The sequence below is a fragment of the Monodon monoceros genome, unplaced genomic scaffold (assembly GCF_005190385.1).
Source record: "Monodon monoceros isolate NGI ecotype Baffin Bay Population unplaced genomic scaffold, NGI_Narwhal_1 Super_Scaffold_16, whole genome shotgun sequence".
Lineage (NCBI taxonomy): Eukaryota > Metazoa > Chordata > Mammalia > Artiodactyla > Monodontidae > Monodon > Monodon monoceros.
Genome location: NW_021703772.1, coordinates 35,011,900 through 35,027,176, shown reverse-complemented (window position 1 = coordinate 35,027,176; position 15,277 = coordinate 35,011,900). Strand labels below are relative to the sequence as shown.

At 42.5% G+C, this 15,277-nt stretch overlaps 1 protein-coding gene across 6 annotated transcripts in view; it reads left to right on the top strand.

The window, feature by feature from the left end:
- The window catches only part of SPATS2L (spermatogenesis associated serine rich 2 like), a 165,623-nt gene that overhangs the window by 138,721 nt on the left and 11,625 nt on the right, over positions 1-15,277 (top strand). For all 6 annotated transcript variants that reach the window (XM_029225067.1, XM_029225069.1, XM_029225066.1 and 3 more), the window contains one exon: positions 12,461-12,519. In XM_029225067.1, coding sequence (XP_029080900.1) covers positions 12,461-12,519 — 59 coding nt within the window. The remainder of the gene's footprint in view (positions 1-12,460; positions 12,520-15,277) is intronic.

Sequence of the window (15,277 nt, the reverse complement as noted above, 5' to 3'; positions counted from 1 at the left end):
AATAGGTGCTGTGAAAACAAGCAAACGGGGTTTTTGAGCTCAGTCACGTGTAGGGTGTGGGTGTAAGCATGAGTGATGAGTTGAGCCTCCTTTGTAAAACCACGTGGCTGAAACAGTAAGCATTCTGAGCATGCCCACGAGCATCGAGTGTCTGGAGCAGTGTGTTGGCCAGTAATAAAGTGATGCTTTTCTCTGTGCCATTCAGCAAGGGATGTTACCACCAGCAGGAGAGCTGACGTTAGGAACCTTTGCAGCCACTTAGTATTGTCATGTGATAACTTCACCAGAACTTCGGTTCCCTATTACAGTGACAACAACGTGTTAAATGATTGCTAGATTTTGCCAGCTCCTTAGCCTATACACGAGACACAGGCAAAATCAAGAGTTTAACATTACACTTTTTTATGGTTTTTAAAAGAAATTTAATACAAGGTCTCTACGTCCTTCTGCTCTGGAAAGGAATACATACTTCCCATTGATCAAAACCTATTGCAAACAAAACTTTCTGACTAATCTCTTTTCTTCTCAATAGATGGTTTTTCTAAGTGCCCACCTGCTAGTGACTTGTACTGTATAGTAGAAATTAAACAAACCCATTCCTTCTCCCAACACCCAATATTGGAGATTATGCCAGCATATTAAAAAACACACATTACTGAGATGAACATACACCTGCAAAGGATATCAAGAGACAATAATAGAAGAGGCCAGTAAATATATTTATGCCTCAAGAGAGCCATATGTATGGATTTTTGTCCCTGTCCTAGCTGACAAACTGCCCCAAATGGCTCTTTTTCCTTACTCTGCACCAGTCCAATAAACAGAAATCAGCTCCAGGAGCCATTCTGAAATCATGAAAAGGGTAAATACCTTATTCCAGGGAGGAACTCAAGGTCCCTGTGACTTTGGGTCTATGGCAAGTCCCCATGGTACAGGGCATTTCAAATCTTGCCTTGTTTGTGACTATGTGTCATTCTAAATAGGGGTAGCTTGCTCTTTGGAGGTGAAAGCTTCTCTTTTCCTATTCTCTTTCCTCCCCGAAGTTTTTCTCTGTATTAGATGTTTCCCCAGGGCCACTGCAAGGACCTAGTGAATCAGTCAACATGAAGGAAGAGCAGGCTGATAAATACAGAAAGTACAGAACTGGCCTTTTCAGTTTGGTGTAGTCCCCAGGAAACTAGCATAAATAGTGCCTTGTATTAATAGCTTTTCTGAGCTCCATGTGTGATTACCTCTATACGTCATGTCAGTGGTACACTTAGCGTTGGGAGACAGCTTTCCTTCACTGTAGCCTTCTTGCAGAGTAACAAACCCACAAGAAGAGCTGGAGGATAAGAAGTTGATTCTGATTTCAGCTTGAAATCTGAAAAGATTTCTGAATCTTTTCAGCAAATGAAGGCTACCCGTCAAACCAGCTTTGTAACATGCTCCTGAATAGGAATAGTTAGTTTTCATCATAGAACAGAAATATAAAAAGAATTAACCAAATTGTTCTAGCTACACAATCCCAGAAGGAAAGTATGTATCATTTGTGTGTGTGTTTTGAATTTACAGTATAATCCATTTTCACTGAGAAAATAAGACAGATTTGTTCCTATATATTAGTAGAAATATAAACACATTATAATTTGAAGAGTGGAATACCCTAGATGACAATTTCGGAATGGATCTCGGAGCTTATTTCTATCTGTTAGACTAGGACAGAGTGAGATTCTGCAGTCTCTTAGAGTGAGACCGAGAAGAAATTTTGGACAATTTGTCAGCTAGGACAGCAACAAATCATACAAAAAACTGCCCCTGAAGCCAATAGACTAGAATAGCCGATTCCATATATGTATGTTACATTATCCTTCCAGTGACTGTGACCTTTGATTCTTAGTAGGCCATATTCGAACAAAAGTGACATTTTCTAAGGTTTATTAACAACATAATTAGGAGGTGTGGGGTGTAGATTTAGACAGAATAGGGTTTAAATCTCATCTCCACGTATTCCAGCTCTGAATATGGTTGAGCTTCTTAACTTCTACTCAGCTACAGAACAGGTGTACTGCTGTCACTTTCTAGGGCTTTTGTGAAGATTCATGGACAAGATATGCACTTCTCAGATTATTCTAGAAAATCTCTTGCCTGGCCCATGATAGAAGTTCAATCTAGGCTGGTTCTCTTCTCTTCCAGATAAGCATTTAGTAAATGTCTTTCCCTCTCTACCAAGACACTGGGAGGAAGTGAATCTGTTCCACCTTTCTGTTTGTTTAGTTATGCATTAGATGCCAGCTGTAAGATATGGATATTTCTTCACAGCTCTTTACTGTTTACTGCCTGGTGAAGAGAGAAGTAAGGCAAAGGGACCCCTGATTCTGAACGGCCACAGTTGTCACCACATCAGCCCTCTTTCCCCTTTCCCGTCTTGCCACGCCTTCTCTCTTCCTTCCCTTCCCCTCTCTCCATTCATCCACCCAATAGAGCCCAGGGGCTAGTGGGTGAAGACAGAAACAAGTGTGTAATGCACGATGGCAAATACTGCAATGGAGCTGGGAGTGGAGGAGGGGAAATCAACACTGGCTGGCTGGTTAGGGAAGGGTCCACAGCGGAGGTGACATTTGAGCTGGTCTTTGAAGGGAGACTAGGAATTTGTCAGCCTGAGACAGGAGAAAGGATTCCATGCAGAAGAAAAAACACAAGGAACCAGAAATAAGAGAGATCACAGCGTGCTCTAGGAGGAGTGCGTTCCCTGGGTCTCACTCCATCAATAAATGAATTTTGAGCACATCCCTCTCAAACCAGAAAATTTATTTATAAATCATATATGTGTGCTGTGGTTAATCTGTATACTAAAGATTAGGAAAGTCTACTTTTTAGAATAAAAAGTAACTACATGGGACTTCCCTGGTGGTCCAGTGATTAAGACTCCACACTCCCAGTGCAGGGGGCATGCGTTCGATCCCTGGTCGGGGAACTAAGATCCCCCATGCCACATGGCGCAGCCAAAAGAAAAAAAAAGTAAGTACATACAGTTTACTGTTTTCTTTGTTGCCTCCATTTGGGAAGCTACTGGCTAGGTCAGGTCCTAAAGAGGAGGGGTAGCAAGTGAGCCTGGAGATGCTGGCTGACGAGAGCCTTTTGGCCCAAACCAGGAAGTCCACATTCTCTCCCCTCCCCTCTTCACGGGAGAGCTAAGGAATTCAGGAGACCCCAGGAGGCCAGAGCAGTGGAGGCTAAGCCTGGCTGCCTTGGGTTGGAAGTGGGCCGGCATTTCTATGACTTTTTGTGCCACATCAGTCTCCTCTAGTTTCTGTTCCTGGGTTATTCAGGTTCAGTCACCATGTTGGCTTCTGCATAGATGCCCCACATCACCCAAAATTGGAGGGAAAGGCAACAGTGTTCAGAGTGGTTGGCTCTATTTTGGGTATGAAACAAAGAGAGATTTTGCCTTGTTTTATTTTGAAATTTGTTTTATTTTATCCTGCTTTCTACATTTCCCAGTTTTTTTTAATGAGCATGTAAAATGAAGTAAATGGAGAAGAATGTTACTTCCTTCATTGGTACCCTTGTGCTATAAGTCAACACCCACAGATAGAAGTTTGCTTTCTTTTCCGTATATGTAGTTTGGTTTTTTTTATTTTTTTAAAGAGGAGATGGTGGTAAGTCATATCACTTTTATAGCTATAGAAACTGAAATACAGGTAGGTTACTTTCCCTGAATAGTGATCTCCATGGAAAGAAACAAAACTAAAAAGTAATCAGCAAAGATAAGAAATTAGAGGTATACAAGGAATACAGATTTTTCAGGTGAACATGTGATGTTGTGGGATTTGTAGAATTTGCAGGATTTTGTAACTCTGATGTCATTTTTTAAATTCCAAGAAGAAAAAGGAATCCCTGTCTGTGTTTGTTTGTTTTTTCAATTAACTGTGTCATCTGTGAGGAACTCCAGGATTTTACAAGTGTTGGGAGTTAGTCCTTATGCTACATTTGTTCGTGTCTCATTCCAGAAACACACCTCGGACAGTGTGATGACATATTCATTAACTGTAATTTAAATCATTGTCGAATTCCAATATAAAATATGCAGACTAAGAGATATTAACAAGTTATATTACCTCTGATTAAAGAAATAGAAAGAAAATGGGCTCAACCTGATTGGCCAATTGAGTGCACTTGCCACATTCACTGGCAACCAGAGGGGTGTAACTCTGCTGTATATGTTAACAGTGATTCATGCTCAGAGACACTCTTTTACCCTGAGAGTCATGATTACTAGGCAGCTTCAAAGAGTTGTGTCCCAACCCCAGCTGACAGGCTGTAGTAGACATGTATGTTGGGTTTTATATGTTTATCACGTAACGCTATGGAATTCAAGAAATCTTTAGATCAATTTGTCAATCACTGCTGCATTCAGAAAAAGAATTCCAATTATAAGGAGAACGCAGGTTGTTGTGAAACCGAAATGCAAAAGTGTACAGAGTAGAGGGTAACGGACCCAGGAATCCCAACAAAAAAACATAAATAAATGAGCATAGCCAGCTACTTGATAATGAGCCTGAGGTAAATTGGCAAGTGGAGTTGGGTAGGAGAGATATTTCTGGGGTAGACTTGGGAGGACTTGATCACGTGGGAAGTGAAGGAAGGGGAGTCGTGAAAACTGGTGAGTGGTAAGAGCAGTAACCAGCAGACAGGTGTAGGAGTGGGGACAGGATGCACGTGCAGGGGAGGAAGAATATTTTCCCTCTGCCCTTCCGGGTTCTTGGCTGAGACCCTGTAATAAAAGACAGGTTAACCAGAGAGAAGCAAACAGAAGTTTATTAACATGTACGCCTCATGTACACATGGGAGAGACCCAGGGAAAAATGAAGAACTCCCCAAGGTGGCCTGGAATTCAGCATTAAATACCATCTTCATAGCGAAAAGGGGAGAGGGGGTGTAGGCCTCAGAGGGGAGAGTGAATGACTTTTAGGAAAGATGAATGGGTCCTTAGAAGAACAGGTGGAGGTATGGTAGCTTGTGACAAAGTCTGCTGAGTGTGGTGTCCATTCTCTAGTCTCCCCTCCTGTGATGAAAGTCAACATCCTCCCTGGCTGGTGAAACTCCCGGGGAGGGAATTTATGACAACTGAGCTCCTTTTGGACGATCTGTCTTTAAGCAGAAAAGGGGAGTTTGGAGAAAGCCTGTCCCTGCATCTGCTGTTTTTCACGTGCCCACAGCTCACAATGAGCCATATTTGGGGTGGCATATTCTGCTAGTCCTCAGGGAGCAGAACAGAGAAAGGAGGAACGGGGAATTGACAGCCATGCAAGAGCAGGGGCACCATTTGTAGGCACCTGTCATGTTAGGGCTGCCTGTCCTTCTGACCCTAAGAATAGAGAACCATACACAGTCTTGATGTCTTTGTGCCTGTCATGCCAGGGACACCTTTGTTGACAGCTACAATAGTTGAGAAATGGGTGGGCCGAAACCCCATTGGACTAGAAATGGTACCCATGGTAACAGCAGAGCACGCCCCAAGTATATAAAGGGAGTTTTTCTGCCCTCCGCCTGGTGGGCACAGTCCTCTCAGCCAGGGCAAGGGACGTAGAGGCCTAAACTCCTGGGCAGTACGGGCGGCCTCTTCCATCAGTACCAGCTCCCAGCTCAGGATCCACATAGCGGCCCCTGGGTGCTACTAGGCTGCCAGGCGCTCAGTTGGCGTTCCTCCCGTGGACACAGTTCTTACTCCTGGTGCAGCAGGTAAGGAGCAGAGCCCGCAGTGGGGGGAAATGTTTGTACATTACCCTCTCTCTTTAGTGAAAGAAACAGAAATTCTTGAAACAGGAAGTCTGGCTCTACGGCTTATCACTCAGTCGCATGCTTTAAACTGTTTGTTACGGGCCAGGAGGGCTGACACATCCCCTTAGCGTTCGGTAGAATCCTTCCTCCCCGGCAACCTCCACATTGTCTTCCTCTCTAACGGGCCGGCGGTCTGGAGGCTCTGCGCCACGATCACCCTGCCAGCCAGCGCGGGGCTCTGTCTGCTTCCTGAGGCTCTCCACCTGCTTTGTTCTGCTTGGCAACCGAGGAGTTAAGGAAGCTCCGCACCGAAGCCCTTCGTCCACCAGAAGGTCCTGAAGCAAAATTGTCTGGGATCAGATAGTCGCAGGCCGTTTCTCTCACTATGGCCTCCCTGAGGCCAGCCCAGGAAGATGAAATGCAGCCCAGTTTTAACTCTCTAACGTCTGACTCTGGCTGCTGTGGCAGGTTGATCTCGTTCAACTCCTACTGAAATCCTACTTTCATTCCTCAGTATCCGCCAGAGGCTTCAGCTCTCCAGCTTCTCACCCACTGACAGTCCTGTGGCCGCTGCCCATCACGGCATCTTTATTTATGAAGCACACCAGACTTGACGTGGCTCCTTCGAGCTGCCAAATGAAGCCGTTTTGTCTCTCAGTGTCTTGTCTCCACATTTAAAGAAGAGTCTTTCACAGAGCAGAAAATGATAAATCTATTCCTGCTCAAGTGCCTTTCTGGTTCTTTTTACTATTGTTATTATTAGGCCTCTATAGAAAGGAATCAAGACAGTGGAAACATTTTTATAAAATGACACTTTATCTCTGTGATTAACAATATAATAAACCATAAAGGCTCTGCCATGGTCATCTGCCTCTCCTGACACCTTATTGCTTTAATAATAAAAGCTTTTTTATGGCAAGAGAATAAAATTTTACTATCCAGGCAGTTTAGATAAAATGAGAAGATGTGTTTTTGGAAGGATAAAGGGCACATCTGAAACATGTGAGGTCAGCATGGGTTTTATGTGAGCTCAGTTTATGTAGAACACGTTTGATGTGTCTTCAGTCTGGTGCCCTCCTGAGGACTTTATCCAGCCATTTAGAGAACTTTCAGTGGTCAGCGAAAAGCTGATTAAAGAGTTCTGTGTTTCTATCAAGTACGGAGGATCACCGTTGAAAAGCAAAAATGCCCCAAACCTGAATTGCAGGGGAAAGTACAAACTTCAGTAATTTATTACCATCCCAATTTACAAACAGAATCATTAACTACGTGTCTTGATTCTGAGCCAAACCCTGTGTGGTTTAGTGAATATCGTTGTACTTTTATTCATAAGCTTATGTCTCAAATGATTAGATTCTGTCAGTGACAAAAGTTATATAAATTTTTGCATAAAGATGATTTATATGCAAGCACTACAGTTTACCAATTAAGGGGTTTCATTATTGTTATGCCATAGAAAAATAAATATGCTATCTTCCCTTCCGTTCATCACTGTCAAGCAGCTTTTGCCGAGCAGCCCACCGTAGTCGAAGAGCATAACGTTGAACAGAAGTTTTCTAAAACTCCGTCAGAGCTTCTCTGAAGAAGGGATGATTAAGCAGAGACCTGAAGGAAGCCTCAAAGTGAAGGAGATGAAGAAAGGCAGGGCTGAGGAGGAGAGCTGTCCTCTAGCAGTGGGAAGGGCACGTGCCAAGGCCCTGTGGTGAGGGAGGATTAGAGCTCATACCTCCTGGGGTGTTGGGAAACTTCAGTGAGATCATTCCAGTGAGGCACCGGTGCTCTCCCTGATGGCCTCGCACAGTAAGCACTCAGGTGTCAGTTACGAGCAGCTCTCATTTTGAGGCTGTCTACACAAGTGGTATCTCGAAAGCCTGCATGTGACCTTTCTGCTTCTCCAGTAGGAATGGGGACAGTGACACTGCCTGTGATTTTTCTGTGAGTCGTCTCCTCCCTCTGTGCCATTCCTCCCTCCTGCCCTCCATATCTGCTAACTCCCTACTGGGTTTTGCCCAGCACCCTCCTCTTTTATCCAGCCTGCAGAGTTGTTCTGCATCAGGCAGCACTTCAGTGCATATCTCTGTCCTGGGGTCTCTAGGAAGATTCAGTGGGACTTGTAAATGGCACTGATGAAGTTACTCAGGAAGCTGGGTGTGGCCCCCAGCACTGCGGTCATTTAGAAGGTGTGAGACACAGGGAATTCCCTGGCGGTCCGGTGGTTAGGACTCTGCGCTCTCACTGCTGAGGACACAGGTTCGCTCCTTGGTTAGGGAATTAAGATCTCGCAAGCCCCGCGGTGCGGCCCAAAAAGGTGTTAGGCGCGGCCTTTCCTCTTGGACCTTCCTTTGGTCTGGCTCTCAGCTTGCTGAGATGCTGGGTCCTCACTGTCTGACAGCCTGCCATAGGACCGGCTGGCCTCCGCTACTTCATCCTCTTCATCTTCCACATCCTCTTCCCTTAGTATTCCCTCCCACAAGCCTGCTGCCTTGAAAGGAAAAAAAAAAAAATCCAGTGAAACTCTGAGGTGCACCTTATTGAGATTCTCATGGGAGGTCCTGGGGCACTGCCTCGAGCTAGCACCTTGATGCTGGTTTGCATCCAGTTCGTGGGTTCTGAGCAGGGTCCTGACTCAGCAGAGATCCCTTGGATTGCTTTTATGCATGAGTTTTGAAAGCAATCATACATAGCAGTGCTTGAATTACTAAGATGCTTGAGGACAGTCTTTTGCCGAAATACCCAGAGGAATGGAAGCATGGTTTGATGCCAACTTCAGAGGCTTTTCACATCCTCCAGTGGGCATTAAGCAGATTAACAATTGATTGTGTAGAGCCTTCATCCCTCCTGTTGCTAGCCCAGGAGGCCTAAACTAACCATTGTGTGAATATCCACAGTGTTTAATGTGTTAGACCTGGGGATATGGATTGCACCCCAAATGTCCATCTTGTAAACTCTCTGGGCACATAATTATATTAACAAGTTTAATCAACAAAAATGCACTAAAATCTTATAGCTGGTAAAGAAATGAGCAAAGGCCCCTTCCTACACCATCCTTCTCATCCAACACACACAGAGGCTGCAGGGTCCGTGGCCTTGTTTGGGGACTGAGGGCGTGGGGACTACATGAGGCTGTCTTGGCACTCTCACTGCGGTCTGCCCCCTCCTGCCCCCTGAAGTCTAAAGGTACCCCATCTTGTATCACGTGCATGTATTTGCTTTGGTTGTGCACCTTGCATTCTCTCAAATCCTGGAGACTAATTACAGCCTTCTGGTTGATGGAGGGTGGGGAAATCCTAATTTCTTCCTCCTGCCATCATCATTTTCTTCCCTCTCCACCTGTTTTACGCTATTTCCCCAGCAAGTTCGGCAGGTCCTTTCACCCTCTTCCTCTCAGCTCACCCAAAAGAAAGGAGGCTCCACAAGGATGGCAGGAATCTTTTTTTTTTTTTTTTAATCCACAGCTGTATTCCCAGCTCCACCCTCGCCTGGCACGTGGCAGGCACTCAGCAAATGTTTGTCCAGTGGATGAATGTTTTGTCAGTCTCTCCAGAGACTGGAGTCTTCCAGTGCTCTTTGTGACATATTCTGTACCGTCACCCCACACGTGTGCAAGCCAGCTTCACTCCATTGATTAAGAGAATGGAACAAGTCTCACCTGACCTGTAGCCCATAAGTCAGCAGAGTCCCAGCCCCTTGGACCCCCGTTTCATGTCCGCCGGAAGTCAAAAGACCTCTCTAAGATTTGTGCCAGTTCAGGGATGCGGGTGAGGCCCAACATTCTCAATGCTCACTCTGCCTCCAGGCTGTTCCTCTTCCCATTTCTCAGCCCTGCACTGACCCAGACGTGAAACCCAGCCACTTCCTCTGTGTGTGTGTGTGTGTGTGTGTGTGTGTGCGCGCGCATGCGCGCACACCCACACACATTCAGACCATTCACACCAAGCGTGGTGAAGGTCTGGACATCCCAAGCAAGGCTCACATCACACGCCTTACAGTGGATACCTCACAGTAGCGTATGTGGTCCTCCCGCTTCTGCAAGCTCCTTTGCTTACCCCACTACTGGTGATTTCTCCCAGCCTCTTCACCCTACACAGCTCCCAGCGTTCTCGCTGACTCTCTCTCTTTTCACCTCCTTTTCTATAGGGAATAAACATTCAAAACATTTTCTCAGGTAGAATAGCTTAGCTGTGTTTTTATAATTTGGGCTCCTGACTCCAAATCTCTAGGTTCTCACCTTATCTCCCTACCAGCTTATCCACTAGCCTTGTTTTTCTAAACTAACATAGAACTGCCCTCTCCAATCGCTTGTGGCTACATTTGTGAACTTGACAGGAAAGCTAAGTATACCTCATAATCACAGGAGCACAAGCCTATTGACTTAACTCAGCATTTCGTACAATTAACGAATATATGCTGGTTTATGAATAGATGACCTCTGGAAAGAAACACAAGAAGCTGGTGACAGTGGAGACCTCCAGGGAGGGGGACTGAGTAAACTGGGACAGAGTTTGGATAAAGACTTCCTTCTCGCCGTACACCTTTCTGTATCGTGTATTTCCTGTGTTTAAAACACACTGACATCGTATGTGTTTAATGTCAATAAATAAGGTACAATTCTCTTGATACGCTAGTTACACCAAAGTGGTTATAGCCGGTGACCTAAAACCACATGCGTCATGGGGAGAGCTGATGTCTATGCTTGATGGATTAGGCTTCGAGCCCAGTTCTGGAGAATTTGCCGTTCCTTGTTCACGTCAGTTCTTTCCATTAGGATTTCCTGGTTGGAAAGAGCCAAGCTCTTCAACACACAGTCCTTACTGTCCACGTGTTTAGGTTACATCATTTGGATGAGGAGACCCAAACTCCTAGAGATACATCCCAGGAGCCACTTCGTACCTTGACAAATACTACAAAATATTTCCTCTTAAGGGGAAATAGATTTTCAACACACTTTAAATTTTAAGAATACATCTGATGGAGAAAAAAATGTACATCTGTTGGAACAATCTGAGTAGTAATAAATAAGGATGTTTTAAGGATAATAATTGCATTAAATATGAGTTCACAATTAAACTATACAAACAAGCAAAAAAAAATCTCATTGGTTACTTTTGGAGGAACCAACTATCGTTTTGAAAACTGATAAATAAAAAGAGAGAACCAAGCATTTACCCTGCCTATGCAAACTGTACTTCATGATAACCAAATAGTTGATCAAGGAAAATTTCTCTTTATGGAAGTTTTCAGTAAATGAACCAAGGAGTGAGAGAATTTGAATATCCTCATTTCTCAAACCCTCTTGATCTAGGCAGTGATCACCAATAGCTGCTAATATCATAAAAAATAGAGATGTTCTTTGTATTTCCTGTACATTTATTTTGAGATGTATAAAGTTGAGTACTTCAGGTTTAATTTTTTTTCAGGAGGAGTATTTATAAGTGTGTCCTGTCATGTGTCTGCTGATGGAAGTACATAACATAATTTCTCCTGAAATAAAAAACAAATCTGAATTTAATCAAATTTCTGTATCTCATAGCGAATTTATAGAAAATATAAAGGAATGGGTTACATAATACCATGGCCGTGGAGTCAGCAAAATTCAGACCTTGGACAACTCTACAGGACCTGGTTTCTTTAACAAAGGGAGGAAAAAGAAGAAAGAGAGATGGGAGGAAATGTATAGATTAAAACAGATTTAAGAGACAGTCAACAAATCGTCACGAACAGACCTTATTTAGATCCTGGTTCAAACAAACTGTTTAAAAAAATGTATGGGGCAATTAGGAAATTTTGAATATTGAGTAGATATCTGATAACATTAAATTATTGTTCATGTTTTTAGGTATTATAGTAATACTATGGTTATATTCCCCAAAAGTCCTTATCTTTGAGATACCTATATTGAAATATTATGGTTGAAGTGAAAATTTTTAAAATCTGGCATCTGTGCTTATTTACACATAAAAATCTATGAAAGGATACATAAGGGACTTGTGATGATGTGTTGATACTGGAAGGGGAGCAAAGAGTCAGGATGGGAGAGAAATGAACTTTTGGACAGAAAATTATTACTTTTGCAGGTAATACCTTTTCAAAGGACTAACCAAAAATATATTAAATATAATGGAAAAAAGTTAATTTAACCTTGCAAGGCTTATCTGGGGGAATGAGAAGGCATAGACTCATTATAGAGCATGTGGATGGATTGACCCAGAACCATATTTCTCAAAGTGGGTCCTAGGACCCTCTGCATCGGCATTGGGCCCACCTCTATCCCTCCCAGCCCAAATCTGGGAGAGTGAAGCACAGAGACATTTGAGAATTACAGGCCTTGATAACCTGAGTGCCACCTTTTAAATACTTATTATATTGTTTTGGAACTTCAAAAATTCATAGGGCAAAAATACTCCCAAATTGAAATTCAAAGCAGTGCAATTCTGAAAGTCTGAAAAGGCTTTTTTTTTTAGATTTGCTGACAATGATTTAATCAGCAGATGTCACTATGTAACACTGGGAGCATCCCTTCCATGTTGCCTCATTTTTGGAAAGGCAGAGTCTGCTGCTGGCAATGTAACATAGAAATATTTATGGTAATCTTGTATTTTGTTTAATGAAAATAATTTTTCTTTTACTTCCAGTGCTTATTAAAAGTTTATCTTTGATTAAGCATTCTTTGCTTTTGTTTTTGTTTTTTTTCCCCCAGCATCATTGACAAAGAAGTTTCATTAATGGCAGAAATGGATAAAGTTAAAGAAGAAGCCAGTAAGTAGACACATGGTTGTTTGATTAGGAGCCTCCCAATCAGAAGTAAGCCATAGGTCAGATTGCCAATGATACAGATTCTGAGTGGGGTCCAAAAGGATGGAGTAGTAGCACCCACTGAGCGGAGGGCGGAATAGGCATGCAGCAAAGAATAGGTGCCAGCTGAGTTTATTTAAAGTCCAGGGAGACTTTTGTGCCTACAGAGGACTACTTATAGTTAATTGGGTTTAAAATGACGTTGAATGTAGTATTAAATTTTAAAACATAATTTTTTATGCCTTCGCACCCTACAAACCTTGCTGTACTACTCATACAATCCTTTTCACTTGTTCTTTCAACTAACTCAAGTTTACCAAATTAAGTTCCCCTAAAAAATGTGTCCTATTTGAAAGTTACTTCAATTCCCCTTAACATTTTGAATTACATTTGTAAATTTAATATATCTTATTTTTTTCAAACACTTCGGATACCTGACAAGGCGAACTCACAAACCTAACCAGCAAAGTATTCCAAGCTCTTAAGCAACTCTTATAAGATTAATAATTCAAACTTAGAGATGTACTAAATGAAGTTCTCTTAAAACACTCCAATTCTGTTTACAAACTCAGCCAAATTCGCTAACACCTGCCAACTTAACACCTCAGAAGAAAATCAGTTACGTGTTTGAAATCACAAGTGAGATTGCGTAATATACAGAATACTCTATATTTAAATAATGAACACACGCAGACAATCTTGATCATTGCAAAACTTTTTCTGAATTTAACACAAAATATTAGTACTCTGGGTTTGATTTATCTTACTATTTTTATACCTATTTCTAAACCTTTCCACTGCTGTAAAGTTAACCCAACAGCCATTAGGGTGGATTTGCCATCTCAAATAGGCTGAGGTTCATGGGTTGGAAATTTCAACTGAGACAAGATTGCTCAGTCAGATTCAACGCAAGTGTACATGCTGATCCCTCTTTTATTTTTAAATTCATTTGCTATGTTAATGGGAGCCCTAAGACCATTTTTTTTTCTTTTTTTTCCCCTAAGACCATATTTTTCGGCTGGGAATTAGTTTTACAATCCGTATCTCCTAGGCATTTTAAATTCTTCATCCTTACCCAAATATTATCTCATAAATTGGATAAATGGCAGTCTGCACCCCCCAGCCAGGTTTCAGCTAAATTCCTTTACTTTTGACTTCAGTGCTTTCCTTTTTATCAGTGAAGGATCAGACCAGATTCTTCATTCTCTTAATTTTTTTCTTGCCTGGCCCTTGGCCATAAATTCAATAGTTATTTTATGGAAAATAGCTATCATTATTTTTGTTAGACAATTTTTCCAAATAATTTTAAACAACATTTTAGAATCTAAAATACAGCAGATTTTATTAAATAAAACTAAATGTGATCCAGGGTTAAGCTGTGGAATATATAGATAGTTACACAATTCCTTTGACTGTGAAATTATTTTATTTTATTGACATTTGTTGATTTCTTCAGTAGCAGTAGATTACCCCATGACTTGGGATCTTCCCTGTTTCTCAGGTACAGCTTATTTTCCCTTTTCAGTTTCATATCCTAATGATAAAAATGTAACAGCCAACGCAAACACAAATGTTTCTCTAGCACCAAATAGAGAGTTACTAGCACATCACTTTCTCAGAGTTTAACAGAGGGCCTCAGATTTCAAGTGCTCATTCTTCCTTCTTGGGACAGTAGTATTCAGTCCCAAGACCTGTGGAATTTGGGCATCTCTGGAGAGCATCCCCATTTTTAAAACTCATTCAATCAGTAAACATTGACTGTGTGCTTCCTTGTGTGCTAAGCACTGGCAGAGAGAGGGACAAACGAGCAAACAGATAAATCTGGGACCTGCACTCATGGAGCTTTCAGGCTAGCCGAAACGGCTAGCTTGATTGACAGGGTTCCCCTAACTTCAGGAATCGGTCCTGGTTTAGAACCGCCCAGCGCCCTGGGGAAACCAATTTGCTTACCTTGGAGGTGAATAGAAATGAAGTCAAATCCAGGTTCCACCTATTTACTGGCTGTGTGACATTGAACTATTTTGTGAATTTCTAAAGTCAGGCTCCTAATCAGAAAATAGGGCATGAGAAGAGTGTCTATATCAACTAGGTATCAGCACAGTGCCTGGCACGGTGTGTATAAACAGAGAAAAGCCCCTCTTAGTAGAGAGGTTAGTCCAACCCCTCAGAAAACAGAGGTCAGGGGGGTTATGCAGCCTCTCTCAGGTGACACACCTATGTCAACCATAAGTCTTCTCCATCGATAGAAAGAACCATTGAATTTCTCCCCACAAAGTGCTGAACTGTCTTTGCAACCACCATTTTGAGCTTCCTTATCTATGGTCTCAAGAGTATTTTCCACGTTTTCCATTTCCTGCACATGATATAAACCATATTTCCCCAATTATAACATAAGCTCCTATATCCCTCATGGCACCTAACACAAAGCTGAGAAGACTGTGGGTACTTCATTGTATTTCTTAAAAGAATTATTGTAATTAATTCAGTATCTACAGGCTGTGGGATCCAATATTAGTGAACGTGAACATAATTGCAACAAGAGGGAGGTATATTCTAGATAAATATATCTCACTTTAATAATAGTATTTGTGGGCTGCCCTGGTGGTGCAGTGGTTAAGAATCCCCCTGCCAATGCAGGGGGACATGGGTTTGAGCCCTGGTCTGGGAAGATCCCACGTGCCGCGGAGCAACTAAGTCTGTGTGCCATAACTACTGAGCCTGC